The sequence below is a fragment of the Sciurus vulgaris genome (genome assembly GCF_902686455.1).
Source record: "Sciurus vulgaris genome assembly, chromosome: 16".
Taxonomy (NCBI): Eukaryota; Metazoa; Chordata; class Mammalia; order Rodentia; family Sciuridae; genus Sciurus; species Sciurus vulgaris.
The window spans coordinates 27,360,784-27,377,951 of NC_136477.1; the positions used below are offsets into that span (position 1 = coordinate 27,360,784).

The following is a 17,168-nucleotide window of genomic DNA, read 5'->3' on the forward strand; positions in this document are numbered from 1 at the left end:
ACCAGACCCAGGACCTTCCGGGTTTTACTACTGAGAGTCAGGTTGTCTGAGAGTGTAAGTCCGGGAAAGACGTACCTCTGTTCCAGCTCTGGACTCGGGGGATCTCCCATCAGTGCCGGCTTAACTGGAGGAAAAATAAGAGACTTGCCCCCATGTGGAGTGTTAGGAGGGAAAAAGCGAGGGTTTCTTAGGAAGTGGTTTCGACTCTCCATTCTGGCGAGAAGAAGTCGCTCTAGTTCTCTCTGGGGCACATGTAAGTGTTTCATCCAGTTTTTATTCTTTGGTGGTCTTGTTTTCTTTGAAACACACAGAAGAATAGTCAACAACAGGCAAAGGGACTGTGCATGTTGACATCTTGGCATGAAACACCAAGGCCAACCCAAACTCTAATTTGCTGTGGATTCATCACAACTTTTGGCATCATCTGAACTCCCTTCCCCTTACCACCTCCCTGTCTCCACTGCCCACATGCACTGCTGTGCACAGGTCTGAAAACTAACCTTGACAGTGTCTTTGGTCCTTTGTTTGCCCTTAGGAATTGAGTCCCACTCCAGGCTGTCCATGGTGTAGTCAAACTCATCTCCAAATGCAGCAAGCTTCTCCCTGAAGGGCACTGCAAGCTTCTTGCCCTGCACTCCTTTGGGGGTAAAATTCTTCTCACACCTGAACCTCAGTTTCGAACATTCTGGGACGGAGGTGCCTAGGGCACCAAAGAAACAAATTGAGTTACCTACCCTAACTGAGATGAGGAGGTGGGTGCTTCTGAGATGACCACACCACCAAAGCCACAGTCAGCTTGGCTGACTCCTGCCCCAGAAGTAATTGCTCGTCAACATATGAATTACTCTTGGAACTTATTCCTTGTACTTCCAATTTAGAACTAGAGGGTTAAAATATCTTTCAATTTTCCAACCCAAAGAACATGAGTGGACCATTGTCACATACACATAACCCAGAACGTGCCTTTTAAAAAGCTGACATGAGGAATCAAGTTTTGCATTAGCTTCTTAACATCAATAAGATCATCCCCAAAAAGCTAAATGAGAACATTCGTTGCAGCAAGAATACAATGAAAATTGGTTCCCCCATCCCACTTCTGAGCACAAATCCTTCATATGCACCAACTCCATCCTTATTTACATGCATAAAATAGTGAGTATCCAACTAATTAAAATACTGAGTGTCCTAGTACCCATGACACTTGATTCTACTAACCCTTCCTGGATCAGGAACTCCCACCCCAAATGCCTTCTAAGCTCCAAAACCCCCAGACATCATCACACACTCCCACTAACTGGGGCTGCTGGAGAGCATGGCACCACTAGGCAATCCTAATGCCTGGCCACAGGATTCAGAGAATGACTCTTCCATTATCAGAAGATCTTGCCTCCCTGATCACAGGAAACTGGCCCCAACATCACACAAACATACACCTTCTCTTCCTCCCAACTCATCCTCCTTCCCATTTTCAGTGGGTAAAAAACTGCTCCTGCCTCATCAGGAACTTGCTCTCCTGCTTATCAATGCCTTTAGTCCCTCCCTTTTTAGATCTACTCAATTACATCTAAAAATTTGGGGGTATCTGGGTGTTTGGGCAACTGATGAGGACATCATAATCCATGTGAAAGAGCTGAAACTTCTGTCTTGCAGGCAGTGAGAGAGGGAAAAAGTGGCACACTCAGATTTGACCCTCCCAATTATCACTATAAAAATTAAAGGGAAATAAAACCCTATGAATGAAGAAATGGCAATGAAGGTGGCTGATGTGGCCCTGCTACTATGGAATGTCCCTGGAATGATACCTGAAGCTTGGGGAGAACAAGCATTACCTTTAGGTGCAGGGCAAAATGGCAAGGTATCATTGTAGTAATCTTCTGGGCTGATCAAATGATGTTTCCGTAGCAACTCGCTGTCTACACACCACCTGAAGACAGTCTTAACTACACAGAGGGGGGAGAGGACAAAGGAGGGTCAAGCCAGACCCATGTGGATGAAGCTGCACCCAAATTGTCTTCCAGCCTAAGCTGTCCAAGAAAACACTTTCTCAGAACCCCAGGGTAGTCTTGAGATTTAAGAAACTAATCAGCCAGTATTTAATGGTCACTTAAAAGAGGCCAACACTGGGCAATGCTGTGTTGTGGTATTATTTGAGCTTAACACAGTCATACAGAGAGAGTTCTAAAACAGAACAGAATTAAGTATGGCACATGGTAATAAATGGCCCCAATTCTTTACCCTTCCCCACACCCTTTGCAACACGACTTTGTGGTCCCTCCTACTAAAGACAGACTGCACATCTTCACCCTTGACTTTGACCATGCCATGTACTTTGGTCAGTGAGATGATGGTGGGGTTTGAAATGGGCAAGCTCAGTGACCTTTTTCTTTTGTGCTTTGGCCATTGTCAGAGAAGAGCTTCCTTGTCCCTACATCTCGAATACCAGTGTAAATCCACGTGGAGTGGAGCAGAGCCCAGCCTACAGCAAGGAGCCAAGCTTGCTGGACCAACAGCTGAAGCCATTCCAGACAGCCAGGCCCGGCTAGGTCAAACAACCTCCCACTGACCCAAAGACACATAAGAGAAAATTTCAGTTAATAGAATGGGAAGGTGATCATGTCTATGAAGATGAACCAAGAACAGAAATAAAGACACATGATTTATGTAACATAAAATTAAGATTATTTAGAGGTATCTGGAAAGAATTAAAACTACTTTTGGCAAGTAGAATGAGACTAGGAAAGGCGAGTTGGGGTCGCCTATTAAAATTGACTTTATATTTTAGGGTAGTTATAGGACGACAGAAAGACTGAGAGGAAGACACACAGAGATCCCATGCCTCACCCTGCATCCACAGAAGCACCACCTCCTCCATTACTGCATCCCTGATCGGAGTGGCACATTTGCTACAATTGATGAATCTACACTCCTTCTCACCCAAGCCCATGTTTCACTCTTAGTATTGTACATTCTATATCTGGATGGATTTAGAATGGCATGTATCGGTGGAGGCTTTTTATACATTATTAGGTGTTCTTCTAAACTTTGTTTTTTTAAAACTGTATACATTTCTTACTTTGATAAAAATAAGGAAAAAGAGGATGAATGGAAGATTTGGAAGTTTCCAAACTTTGTTGCTTGCTCCATTAGTCAACATTTTCCTAAGATGGGACACCATTAAGCAGACTTTCCCTCTGGAGGTCTCCTCTCACCAAAATTGAGGATGAAACAAGTGAAGACTGCCTGTTTCCCCCACACCATCAGATATGCAAACTGGGGATTCTGAGGTTTGGCCTAACTACTGTAATAATCAGGAACACAGAAACCAGGCTATGCATATTAAATAGGAAGATTTTTAATGCAGGGTATTACGGACTGAGAGAGAAAAGGTCAGGGAAGCCATCATTAAGAACAATGTTAGCTGGTGGCGCCGAGGCAGGTAACTTCTCAGGAGTTATCTGGAATCTGTTTCGAAACTGACACTAGTGAATCATCTGCCAGGTGCTACTTCTTGAGAGTAATGGCTCCCAGGGCTTCTCTCACCAGTGTTCTATCCTGAAACCCCAGGAGAGGTGCATTCTGGGAAATGTAGCCCCTGGCCTCTTCTGGGTGAGAGATACTGTGGCAGGGAACGGCAGCAGCATCAAGTTGACACATTCCAGCCCAGTTCCCGAAGACTTTGGTGATGGCCTATTTGAAATCTCAAAAGATAAGTGCAAATGCCCTGTGATAAGGGATGTGTCCCTTATCACAGGATAAGGTTCTGTTCACAGTCCTCCCCAAATGGACCTGTAGAGAATGCCATACTGGTCTTGTGACCGTCTTCCTCCTTCTGGGAAGGGTGGGCTTCCTACACTGACTCCACGTCCCCTGAACATAGCTCTGCAAGGGGTTGGTTGTTACTTTCTCCAAAAGATAACATGGACAAGTTCCCAGAAAGGAACAGGAGAGAAAGCACAAGATGTTCTTCAGGGTTCTGATCTTTTTCCCATCTGTCTGAACAATGTATATGTTTTCCACCTTGTGATATTTGTATTAGTGGACAGAGAAAAGCTGCCTTGTTCCTCAGATAAGAAAAATTGGGGGGGAATGTCCTCAAGTTATAAAAGAAGTCTTTGGGTCACCTTTTCCCACCCTGAGAAGCAGGGACCAGGTGACATCCAGGAAGCTGAATTAAGGTCTCTTCTTCCACCACTTTCATAATAAAAGAAAGAAGAAAGCTGAGAAACCAAGGTAGGTAGTCTCTGATTATAACTTATTATCTTGGGTAAGAAATAAAATGAATGAGCTAGGCACAGTGGCCCATGCCTGTAATCCTAGTCGCTCAGGAGGCTGAGCCAACAGGATCCCAAGTTCAAAGCCAGACTCAGCAATTTAGTGAGGCCCTAAGCAACTTAGTGAGACCCTGTCTCAAAATAAAAAATAAAAATGGCTGGAGATGCAGCTCTGTGGTTAAGTGCCCCTAGGTCCAATTCCCCTGTACCAAAATTAAATAATAATAAGTAATTAATTAAAAAAACTAAAGAATAAATGAAACTGACATTTGTCTTCTGCTCTTAATGTTTTATTTCACTTTCATTAAACAACAACAGCAAAACGCAAATAGCTAACTATTTAATCTCCCTGAACTTTAGCAAGAAAAAAAAGAAAAGAAAAGAAAAAGAAAAATCCTACCCCATACAGGATAGTTTCTGACTATCAGGGCTTAGGAGACATAAGGCAACCAATTAAGCCTCCTAGCAATCAGCTACAAAAAATCTCTGCTGAAATCCACAATTTCTGATGCTAGAAGTTCCACCATTGAGGGCAGAGTCCTGGGAGCTACCCGCTGCTGTGGAGGAAGAAGAAACAGGGAGAAATATGGAATGTGCACCTGGGAGTTCACGTCGGATCCCAAGCTCACATCCTAAGGGAAGTCGTAAAAGCGCCTGGTGATACCAGGCCAGGTCAACAATCTCTCCTCCTTCGGATAGAAGAAGGAGATGGGCTGTCATAGAAGACTCGCCCAAGTTCAAATCTGGGTTTCCACTTTTCCGAGCTGTGGGACCTTACTGAAGTTATTTGATCATCTAAGTTTAGTTCCTGCACCTGAAAAATGGAGAGAAAAACTACCCTATGGCTTGTTGGAAGTGGGTAACCTAGGCCAGCATTTGGAGGGTGTGTCCTGTTTACAAAGGACAGTATCCCAGTTCTGGTGATGCTGTGAATGCTGGAATGTTTTGTGGTCAAGAAACACCATAACCGTAGCTGGCGCTCCAAATGTTCAGAAAAACTGGATGGGCAGCGGCATGAATACAGTCAAACGTGGCATCTGGGGAGACAAGGGCAGGCGTATGAGAGCTCAATACACACCTGGGGGCAACCTGAGGGCCTCGAGGACATGCACTCCGGCCTGGTTCATGGACCGCTCTGTTTCAGCAAGGGCCCGTGCTTGGGCCTGAAGGATATGTCTCTCCAACATTTTGACCTCATCCAGTCGCTGCTTATGGAGCTCCCGAATCTGGCAAGTGGATGATTAAATGCACAGAAATATGGTGAGGTCACAGGTTTACTCTGCCCCACCCCCACATCAGGGTTTCCACTGAAGCACAGAAAAGCCAGAGAGCTAGTGCAATCACCTGGTCCAACTGACCAGCTGTAAAAACTGAGACCCATGGAGGGAAATGACTTAAAAAGTTTTTACGGTAAGGTCAGTAGAGTCAGCTTGTCTCCTGGCTTCATGGTAAAGAGAGCTGCCTCCCATACTGTGAAATCCAAACACAAGTTAGCAGCCTCTCTGTGGGGCCACCTAGATCCCTGTTCAGGGAAGGTCTGCTCCCTAGTTCCAAGGAATGTGGTCGGCAGACAGCCTCCAGCTGTCGGCCAGCCCCCCATCAGAGCCTACCTAAACTGCTGGAAAGGGCAGGCCTGGGAGTACATCCTTTCTGTGAAATCCAGGTCCAGCGACTGAGAGGCAGGCCTTGTCATTTTGACCCAAAGTGAGAAACAGAGGCAGGCAATACTCTTTCCAGAGGAACCTTCTGCATTTGCCAAGGGTTACCAGCCCCCATCAAAATTCAACTTCTTCCCTTGCCTAATCCTGCTTTCCTCTCCCTTCCCTTTGTAGGTGTTGATGGCTAGTAAACACCTTGTACCCCAAACTTTGTCACAGTATCTGTACCCAGAGAATCCAACTTGGATTCCCAGCACACTTCTCAAGGTTACAGATTGACTGGTTGGCTGGGCAAGCTTCTGATATGTATTTTCAAGTTCAGAATTCTCAAGGCAAGAAGCAAAGAGCTCACTGGTGAAGGTTACGTTACAGACAGTTTGTGTGCGGGGTGACACTGATCATTATTATATTCCTAGAGCTGGTAGGGCCTCAAACAGGTTTAGTCATTTTTAATTAAGACATTGTGAATTTACAATGTACACTTGAGGAGAGAAATGCATCAGATGTGGTTTCTACTCTTAAGGAGTTTAAGGTTTAGCAGGAGGGGCCAAAGAAAGATATAAATGAGTGGAAGAGACTCTTAAAAGTTGGGTCTGTGGCTCAGTGGTACAGCACTTGCCTAGTATGTGTGAGGTACTGGGTTTGATTCTCAGCATCACGTATAAATAAATGAATGAATAAAAATGAAAAAGGTCTATCAACATCTAAAAAAAAGATTTTAGAAAGTGTAAAAATAGCATAGACATGAGGATTTAAGAAGGCTAAGAGGAGGTAGATAAATATTATTGAGGTCAGGCAACCCCCTTTCAGGAGACAGTGGCCAGGGCTGTTCCTTACACAGAACCAAGCTTGCATCATGTGTTTTATTATTTGGGTCTGCTGATAACACCTAACCCTAATTCTTTTATGTAGGAATATCCAAGTAATAACAACAACTATCACTTACTGAGCATCTACCATGTTGTAAACAATGTTGTAAATCCTTTACTAGGTTGATTCAATCCTATCAATTAGAATGAGTCAATAATATCCTATTGAGGTTTTATTACCCCCATTTGATAAATAAGGAAACAGACTTATAGGATTGCCCAAGGTTATACAGGTATAATGTGGCAGAGGTCTGAACCCAGGGTGCAAGTTTCCAAAGCATTTGCTCTCAGTCATTAGACCACACAATTCATCTTGTAGGCAGAACTGGGGAAGACCAGAAGCCAGTGAGACTGTCTAGGGAGACCTCAAGAGAGATACTCCATATTGGATGGTGACTACTGCTTCCTTCAGAGAGAATGAATTCAAGTGCTGCACAGCCAGGCAGTTACTAATTACAAAGTTTCTTTTGTATCTACAAAATGAATTTTTGTGCATTATAAAAGTTCTGAAAATACAGAAGTCTGCAAAGAAAAATTTAAATGTTCTCCCAGAAGTGCTGTTGACATTTGACATAAAACTTTTCATCTTCTTTTCTATGCCTATATGTAGGATTCTAAATTAATCCTAAGCTTTTCCTATGACTTTTGTGCTAAGTTAATAAAAAGTAGGTAACTGTCTATGAATAGATGCAACTCGTGGTTTTTAACAACTTCATCGTATTGTATAATACTACCATAATTTATGAAGTCAAATTACCTTTGCATGAGTTGATTTTCTATAGGATCAATCTTTAAATTTTTCTGCATTCCACAATTTCCAAAACATGTATTACTTTTGTGTTCAAAAAATGTGAAGTCTTTTTTTCTTTTACTTTTTTTTTTTCTTTAAAGAGAAACCGAATTCGTTAGAGGCAGATTTGGTCATGGATGTGGTCAACCACCTCACTGAAGTTGGAGGGGATTATTTTGTTTTGAATAAACTTGTAGCCAGAAAAAATAAAATAGAGGGATTGCTCTGCCAGTTCAGAAGCTGGCTAATCATAGAAGGGATATTGAAAAGTACAATCTAATGAACTGGGTGACTGGTGGTGGGGTTTATCTGTTAGCAATGCTCCACATCTTCTGGCTGATGTGAAATGACAGGGATGTGAGTCAGACCATCAAGATTAATGTCAAGCCTAGGTTGGCTGAAGTCAGTAGTGAGTATAATGATCCAAGAAGAACAGGGCAGTGGGTTCCCACCCAGGGGTCCTGCCTGGATTTCAGGAAGCCTATGTAACTCATGGAGGGTTGAGGTTAGTATCTCACATACTATACAGATACTCATGGTGTTAATGTCTCTCTGCTCCAGTTAATTGGTAAGCTATAGAGGACAGGGTGTGTGTGTAGTGTCCATGTACCCATGTTTTCCTTATTGCTGAGTCCCCACTGCCTAGAACAGAACCTGGCACATAGTAGACACTCAATAAATGTATTAAATAAATGAATGATGAATAAAGCCAGGAGTGGGGATGCATATCACTTAAATGGGGTAAAGGACAGAATGGAGTAGAGGAAAATTTGAGAAGCAGGAGGCACACCTGATAAAGGGTCGGGGCAGTTTCCCCTCATATTAAAGGGAGTTGTCATTAGAGGCTGCCTCAGCACAAAGTATCCAACTCCACTGGTTTCCCCCTTACACAGATGAACAAATAAGAGTTGCTGTTCCAGAGACTGAGCATGCCTCAGAAAGCGTGGGCATGAATGCCTCAGTCAGGATAGTGGTTGGTGATACAAAGGCACCCCAAGGGTGGCTGACTTGACTTTATCACCTTCAGGGAACAACTAACATTTGGTTGTCGGCCAGAGTCATTTCATTTACATATGCAATATATAATGTGTGGATGTGTGCAGTGAAATATAAATAGGCGCTACAGATGTATGCCATTTATGTGTGGTATGTGTGCATTTGTATACAAAGTGTCCTCCAGAATGTCGGATCCGCCGCAGCAGGGACTCGGTTCGCTTTTTTCCAGCTGCAAACCACGAGCCTGGCACAGCGCCTGGCACGCGGCCAGGTGCTGACACAGGTCCAGCGCTGAGTCCTGCGGTCCCGTCCCGGGTCCCCCGCACGGTCCGCGGCAGGGATGCCAGCGCGTGGGCGCCAGGGCCAGGTTACCTGCTGCAGCTGGTCCACGAACTCCTCGTGGCGCGCATCATCACTGCCGCGGGCCTTGATCAAGCTGGCGCTCATTTCCTCGCCGATCACCTCGGCAGAGTACAAGTTGCGGAAGACGCTGGTGAGCAAGTGCGAGATGTCCTGGGTGAGCAGCGAGGAGGGGCGCAGACGCAGCAGCTGCGGCTCGGGGTGCGGCGGGAGCGCCAGCGACCCCCCGCGGCGGGGTCGGGTCGCGAAGCCGTAGGGGAAGCTCTCCGAGTAGGCGTGGGAGGACGGCAAGGAGGAATTCTTGATGGACTCCGGGATTCTGGACAGGGCCAGGATTGGGTTTGGCGCCCATGTTACCCTCTCGTACTCGTAGGTCTCAGACTCTGAGGACCTCCGCTCCTTCGCCTTCTTGGTCTCCATGGCAATTGAGACGCTAACTCCTGGCCCCACTTCTGCTTCCGGCCCCGCCTCTTCCGCCTTGCCTGCCTCTTGGAGAGCGTCTTCGGTGTCGTCATCGCAAATACTTGCATCCTTGGCAACCCTTTTGAAGTTGAGTTTAGTGTGAGGAAAGGGTTCATTGACACAGCCAGGCTAGTCTGGTTGCAAAATCTTGTTCCTGACTACCTACCTTCATCCAGCCATCCTTTAAGTTGTTCAGCAATTGTTCATTCACTCATTTATGGTTGATTGTGTAAAACTTTTGTTTCAGGTCTGTGCTGGGAGCTGAAAATAAGATGCCGCTTCTGCCCCTGGGACCGCACAATCTTGAGTGTGTGCGATGAAAGTGCCGGTGGTGGGGCGGGGAACACAGTACCACAACTGCAGTTTCGTGGGTTCAGGCCACCTTGGAGGCATGTGATGTTTGTCTAGAACCACAAGAGGACCGGAACTTTGTCTGTAGAGTGAGCGGTGGCTTCTTGGAAGAAGTGAAGACCAGGCAGAGATTTAAAAGGAGGAAGAGACTCATCATCTTTAGTCATCAGGGGAGTGGAAATTAAAACCACAATGTGCTATCACTGTGCACTTTGTAGAATGGCAAAATAAGAAGAATAACTTGAATAAAGGGACCAAACAAGTGCTAGTGAATATGTGGAGCAGCCAGCATTCTCTTATATTGTGAATGGGGATATAAACTGGTGCAGCTCTGGAAAACAGTTTGGTAGCTTCCTACACAGTTACACCTGCAGCAGTCCCACTAGAGGTATTTTCCCCAAGTAAAATGAAAACTATGCACACAAAAGCTTGTACACAAATGTTTATGACAGTTTTATTCATCATTACTCAAAACTGGAAAAAAGACTGCGATGCCCTGTGAATTGATGAATGGATAGATAAACTGTGGTCCATTTATATCATGGAATAGTACTCAACAATAAAAAGGAAGCAGACTATTGATTCCCCCAACGGCATAAATGAATCTCAAATGTGTCGTGCTAGGCAAAAGAAACCAGTCTCAAAAGGTTACCTACCTGTGGAATGATTCCATGTATAGAACATTCCAGAAAATACATAACAGAAAACAGACCATTGGTTATCAGGAGCTGCAGAATGGGGGTACAGTTGACTGCAGAGGGAAATTTCTCAGAGTGATGGAACCGTCCTGAAACTTGATCACGTTCTCCAACTGTACGATGGTCAGACCTCACAGGACTGTATGCTGTAAAGGATGGGTTTTACTGTATGTAAATTATACCTCAGTTTTTTTAACTAAGAAAAAACAAAGAATGAGTAGGAAAAGCCAATGGAGAAGGAAAAAAAAGTGTATGCCATCCAGAAGGGTAGGTGTGCAAAAGCTGAGAGAGCAGGGGCTGGGGGAGAAGGCCCAGGTGAGAGGAAATGCAGGAAATTTAAAAGTGGAAATTTAGAAGAGTTGGGGGTGAAGGGTGAGATTGATAGGCAAGGGCCAGGTCTTACGTGAGTTCGTACACCACATTAGGAAATTGGAAATTTATGCCCAGGACAGTGGGAAAGCCATCCGGAGCATATCATAGTCAGCTCTTTGTTTTACTAAGGTCACTCCAATTGCTGTGAAAATAAATAGCAGGGGCAAGAGGCACCTGGGAGATCAGTTAGGAAACTATTGCAGACGTTAGAAAAGAGATAAAGGAGCTTAGATGAGGGCAGGGGAAGGGATGGGAGATAGATCTAAAAAGTAGAACTGCTAAGACTTGCAGGTGGATGATGGAAGATGAGAAAAAGGAACCAAGAATCACTCCCAAGTGTCCTGTGTGTGTAGTAAGGTGGGTGATTCTGCCATCCACTGACATGAGGAAGAGGACAGTGCTTGTTCAGGGCGACAGCTTGAGACCACACTGCTCATTGTCATTGACACAGCTTGGCTCTGCTCACAGGTGGTATAATAACCACTTTTTACTTGGGTGAGAGTGCTTGCCTTATAGCCAAAACCCACTTCCTGAGATGAGTCCCAAGATGCTGCAGTCAGACCTGGGCCACTTCTACCTCTCTTTGTTGAGCCTGGCTACCTCATCTGTCCTTTTCTGTCCCGAGAGCTGGGACACCAGGGCCCCTGCTCTGGCTCTCCTCCAATTGCACCCTTCCCCACAGAGGAGGAGGAGTAAGGAGACTACACTGCTAAGGTAATGTACCTGTGCCTGTCCTCCAGGTACCTGGGACCCCAAAATTATCCTGAGTCCATTTCCAGAGCATGTTCAGGCCTCTTCTTTAACTCCCTCCTCCAAGGACTGACTGGTATGTGCAAATAAGGGGTAGCTTAATGGGGGAGAGAACCTGGGCAAACGTGCCATTGGTCCAGCTCTCCACTTGCACATGAGGTCCTGGATGGTGCAGGAAGGAGCTATGTGTGGAAAGGGAAGTGGGAGAGCCTGCCTTGCCTCTAATTTGTCTCCCCCCAAATAAGTGGTCCTATCCATTAGGAATAGTTCCACTCGTGGAAGCTCCCTGGCTCCCTTCTCTGTCCTAACAGTTCCATGGATTCTTACCATTGCTTTTGATTTCTCCATCATGCCTCCAGATGGCCTCAGGGAAAGTCACAGAGAGTCTGATCCAGCCTGGACGAGGTGCCTCCCAGCAATTCTTGCCACTGCAGGACCCCAGCACAGACACACCCTCTGGCTTCAGCTCCTCTGATCAGCTGACAATGTCTAACCAGGTTACCCTCCAGGACAGCCACTTCTTTAGTCCCCATCTGATGCCACCACCATTCCTTCTGCCTGAGATGCTCAGCTCCCTTGCTTTCCCCTCTCTCTGCACCACTGTCTCCATCCAACTGTCGCTCTTCTATGAGCATCTCTCTGCTCTGTGAACTAAAGTTCATCCCTGATTCTGCTGCACCCAGCATTCATTTTCAGCTAACTGAATACATGAGTGACTTTCACCCTGCACCAGTAGCAAAGGGTTCAGGTCACCTTTGGGACCACTCTCTAGCTCCCATTCCATGGGGACTTCCTCAGTGCAAAGGAAGTTCCTTGTGAGCTGCCCTCTTCATTGTATAACCTGTTCAGCTGACTGCAGTTTCTCTTTGCTTACCTCTGGGTTGCTTACCTCAGACACATTTTTGATCTTTCTTTCTTTTTCACTTTTAAGTTTCAAAAGTTCTACATTATCATGGTAAAAACAAAAGTAAAGAAAACCTCCAAAAATACACAAAAAATAAGTGTCCTCAGTCCTTTCCTCCAGTTCATTAGATTATTTTTATATCTTTTCAGCTTTTTTTCTGTACAAACATTGATATCTATAAAGCCATTTTTAATATTTAAAAAACAAATGATACTATCAGATATATTCATCCGTTATTTGCTTTTTCACTTATTTTCTATAGTAACTCATGGAGGACTTTTTTGTTACTATAAATAATGCTGTAATGAGCAACTTTGTTCATATTTGTGCATACTTTGCATAGTATTTTATAGTGTTTCTGTGGGTTAATATAAAATTTCTTGGCCAAAGGGTATGCACATTTTAGGATTTGGGATATTGCCATACTGCCCTATATAACTATGGTACTAAAGAAGACTCCACCAGCACTACGCGAGAGCCTCTGAGCATTTTAAATCATATCATATGTTTTGAATCATATCCTAAACTTTATCCCTAGCCCACATCTCCCTTATAAACTTGTACATCCATCTTATACCTGACATCTTCCCGTGGCTGACTGAAGACATCTCAGTATGTCCAAAATAAAGGGCTTGCTCCTCCTCAACCTTCCCCATTTCAATTTATGGCAGTTCCATCCTTCTAGTTGCCCCGGTCCAAACCTTGGAGTCATCCTTGAGTCCCCTCTTTCCCTCACAGCCCCCACCAATAAATCCTGTTGGCTCGACCTTCAAAATGCTTCTGGGATCCTACCATTTTATGCGACCTTCACTCCTACCTCTGAAGTCTGAGCCCCCATCCCCTCCTACCTGAATTACAGCCAGAGTTCCTACCTGGGTCCTCCCCCTTTCTTACCCCTGCACTTCAGCCCCTGACCCTCCTCAGTGACTTCTTCCAGCAGCCAGAGGGATTCCCTTAAAACATGAGTCAGATCATGTCCCTTCTCAGCTTGAAACCTTCCAAGTGCAACCCATTTCTCCCAGAGAAAAAGTGGAAGCCCTTACGAGGCCCAACAGGAGCAGGTCACTGTTAACCTCTCCGTCTTCTCCCAGGATAGCCCCCATGGCTCTCTCGGCTCCCACCACACAGCCCCCTGGAAGTCCTCTAATTTATCAGACAGGCTGTTGCCTCAGGGCCTTGGTAGTGCCCATTCCCTGTGCCTGGAATCCTGTCCCCCAATATCCCAAAACAACTTACTGTCTCACTTCCTTTGAGTCTACTCAGATGTCACCTTCAACAGCCTAGCCAACTGATTTAAAATTTAACCCCACCCCAGGAAATCCTTTACCCTACCTACTTTTTTTTTTTTGCATTACTAGAGCTCAAACCCAAAACCTCATGCTTGCTAGCCAAACACTCTACCACTGAGCTACATTCTCAGCCCTTACCCTACCTATTTTCATTTCCTTTCACCTTCTAATACAATAGACAGTTCACCTCGTGTGTTTATGTTTATTACTGCATCTCTTCTCCTCCCATTAGAATTTAAGCTCCCTGATGGCAGGAGGTTTTGGTGTGTTTTTCACACTGATGAGTCCCAAGACACTTGAATAGTGCCTCATATACAGTAGGTGCTCAATAAATATTTGTTGAATAAGCAAAATAGCAGAATAAAGGTTTTGGTGTCTTTAGTTCACACAGGCCTCAGTGTGCCTCTGCCCTCAGATAAGAGTCAGAGGGTGTCTCCTGACTCTCCTCACCAAGCACTGCACTTGCCTGTGGGGTGTGGTGGGACTTGGTCCGCGGTGAAATGAATACACAATAAAATCCCACGAATACAATTATGGAAAAGTAACTCCAAATAATCCCATACTATCCCAGGGATACAAAGAGGCCCAGCAACCGTGTAGTCTATTGTGGCATTCTGGATCCCTGTGTGGTCAGGACACGTTCCCCGCATTGTCCCAGGATGTTTGCTTTGCCAAAGCTGCTCACTTGAGAGAGGCAGACCTCACTTTCCTCCTGATGCATCTGGACTTGGGTCCAGGACTTTCTGAAGGGAGCTTGACTGGGGTTCCACATACCTTGAAAGCGACAGGGGCATGCCCCGAGACAAAGGGCCTCTGTGGCCACCAGGATCTGTAGAGGCCAGGTAGGGGGTGGTTGTGGGGAGAGGGGACTGTAGTTCAGGTCCCTCAGCCAGTATTTGTTTGTTTCAGGTAGTCAACATCTATTATTTCAGCCTGTTCCAGAGATGATAGTAGCTCCTGCTTATATAGCTCAGACTTGTTCAAAATCTCACCGCAGGACGCTGCAGAGCCCAGATTTAAACAGCCCTCTCAAGCCCCTGTGTCCTGGGATAGGGGCACTAAATACAGGGAGGGGACAGAGTAAACCTCTACTTCACCTACTCAAGCTTGCCCAGGTTTGAGTTTCATGGGGGAGGGTTCAGGCAGGACCAGCCCCTTAAGCCACTTAGAGCCTGACCATCCTGAAAGATGGCATTCTTGGGTTGGTAATCCCCCTCCCCCACCACCAGGGCCTCCAGAGACAGGGGTGGCGAGATGCCTGGAACTCCGTCACTGGGCAAGTGTGGGCCCTCAGTCACCAAAACTAAGTCTGCCACAGAGCTTATGAGTCACCAGGATCTCAGGGCATCTTACAGAAGTAACTGAGAACTGGGTTTTGAGGAGGGTAATTTAGGAACCTGGCCAGGGCTAAGCCCACACAGAGGAGTTGAGGGCAGAGGGAGCCGAATCCAGCAACTTTGTGGTTCAGTAGAAAGACTCTTGCTGTGTCTCCCCACCCCCAGCCCTTCCATACACAGATGTACAGTCATAGCACACAGACTTACATCCAGCGGACGGAAGCAGAGTGTCTCCTAGCCTTTGAGAGAAAAGAGGTGCAGAGAGGAGGGAGGGGGAGAGTGCTGGAGTGAGTTCAGGGCTGATCTGCAGGTCAGCACAGTGCAGAGGCCGGCTTGCTCTGAGCAGGGCTTGGCCCAGCCCTTCTTTCTGGCAAAACCTGGTTGCCTGGGCCAGCTCTGAGTCAGCTGTGCCCATCCTGCCCAACAACCCCAGGCCAGGGAGGAGGCTTCAGCTCCTGTGTGGGGGGTTGGAGGTCAGAAAAGGGCCTATTTGAGGTGGGTTTGGGGTAAGCAAGGGCAGAGGCAGCCCCACCACAGGCATCTGTGGCAGAGGGTAAGGCCAGGGTCACAGATAATGTTCTGGGAGACAAGGAAGTAGGAATGATGATTGAGATGAAGCCACACCAACTACTGAATTTCACTGTGTCTGCCTGGGAAGAGGGTTTGGGCTTGAGATCTGGCTTTCTGAGAGAGAGGCTAGCAGGCCCCAGGGGTGTCAGAGATCCAGGTGGGAGGCTCCAAGGCTCAAAGAAGCTCTGGGATAGAGAGCAGGGCCTTGGAGAGGGGAGGAGAGGGCAGAGAAGGGAATCCTTCATCCTCCCTGTCCCCAGGCTGGAGGTCCAAAGTAAGGCCTGCCAATGTGAATTTGCTCATCCCTCAAAAAAACATCAAATATGGCCCTGAACTTGTTGAAGGGAAATTAAGGAGGGCTCTGCAAACCTGCCCAGGGCAGCAGGACTGGAGTTGAATGTCAGAATAGGGGCCAGCCTGGTGTTGGGAGGAGAGGATATGCCCAGTTCAGAGGCTCCCTAAAGTCCTGACCCACTCAGCTCTCTGAACCTGAAGACTACCTTCCAGCTCTTTCACACCCCTTACGGAGGCCTGGTTTAGCCCAGAAGAAACAGGGTTGAGATGGCCAGACTCTCACATTGATTTTTATCAACCCAGGAGGTCTGGGTGGCTTCACTGGGGGACACCCCGCCCCACCCCACCCCTGCACCCATTCGCGGAGGGCTTCTCTAATTTCTCCACAACCTGCTCTTCCCTAGGGCTCTCCCTCAGGGCTCTTCCAAGAAATGGTGGGCACAGGATCCCTGGGAATATCTGGGCACTCTATAAGGAAGGTTTTCTGGGTCCTCAGCTTTGAAGGGCAATGTTTATGTAGGGGCCCCTTGCCTCCCTTTGGGAGGCCACCGGAAAAAGAGACCTGGAGGTCCTCCCCAGTCCACTACACAGATCACTGGGGTTCAATGGTGCACTTCCTGCACCTGCTGGCCGCTTTCCTCCACCCCTAATGAAGCAGTACTCCGTGGTCAGAAACCTCCCAGGAAGAGGGAAGGGCCTTCCTGTGCACAGGGTCCAGGTATTGCTCCCCAGAGACCTCCGAATCAGTGCATTCATAAGGCATTCTTATCGCCAAAGGGAAAGCCGATGCCCGGGGAGTTGTCGCTGCAAGCCTAGACGCCGTTGCTCTCTTTCGCAGCAACCCGGCTGGTAGTCAGACTTTAACTGATCCCTTCCGCGGGATGAGGCCGGATTCTTTCCAGCATCACCCCGACCCGGGCGAGGCGCCCATAGGCAGGGCGTGGGGCTGGCCGTCTGCGCTAATGACAGGGCCCGTGGCCTGTGGGTGGCAGCAGCGGAGGAAGCGGGAGGGATCTGACTATTTCTGGAGGAGGCGCACCCACTGGCCCCGGCCGGGGTTGGCCCGTCTTCCCGGCCCCCAGCTCTGCCTCCTTCCCGATTCCCAGGAGGGGGCGGGGAGAGACGCGGGTTGGCGGGCCCGGGGGGCGGGGGCGCGGGCCCAGGGGGCGGGGCGGTGTCCCGGGCCCAGCCCGGTCC

At 47.0% G+C, this 17,168-nt stretch overlaps 2 protein-coding genes across 2 annotated transcripts in view; one reads left to right on the forward strand and one right to left on the reverse strand.

The window, feature by feature from the left end:
• Nucleotides 1-10,665, reverse strand: part of DLEC1 (DLEC1 cilia and flagella associated protein) — a 52,470-nt gene extending 41,805 nt beyond the window's left edge. The window contains 5 exon segments of the mRNA XM_079116237.1: nucleotides 76-296; nucleotides 501-700; nucleotides 1,830-1,940; nucleotides 5,350-5,497; nucleotides 8,957-10,665. Of these exon segments, the coding sequence (XP_078972363.1) occupies nucleotides 76-296; nucleotides 501-700; nucleotides 1,830-1,940; nucleotides 5,350-5,497; nucleotides 8,957-9,364 (1,088 nt within the window). The 5' untranslated portion in view covers nucleotides 9,365-10,665.
• SLC22A14 (solute carrier family 22 member 14) overlaps nucleotides 1-17,168 on the forward strand; it is a 130,175-nt gene that overhangs the window by 101,329 nt on the left and 11,678 nt on the right. The gene's annotated exons all lie outside the window — the stretch shown is intronic.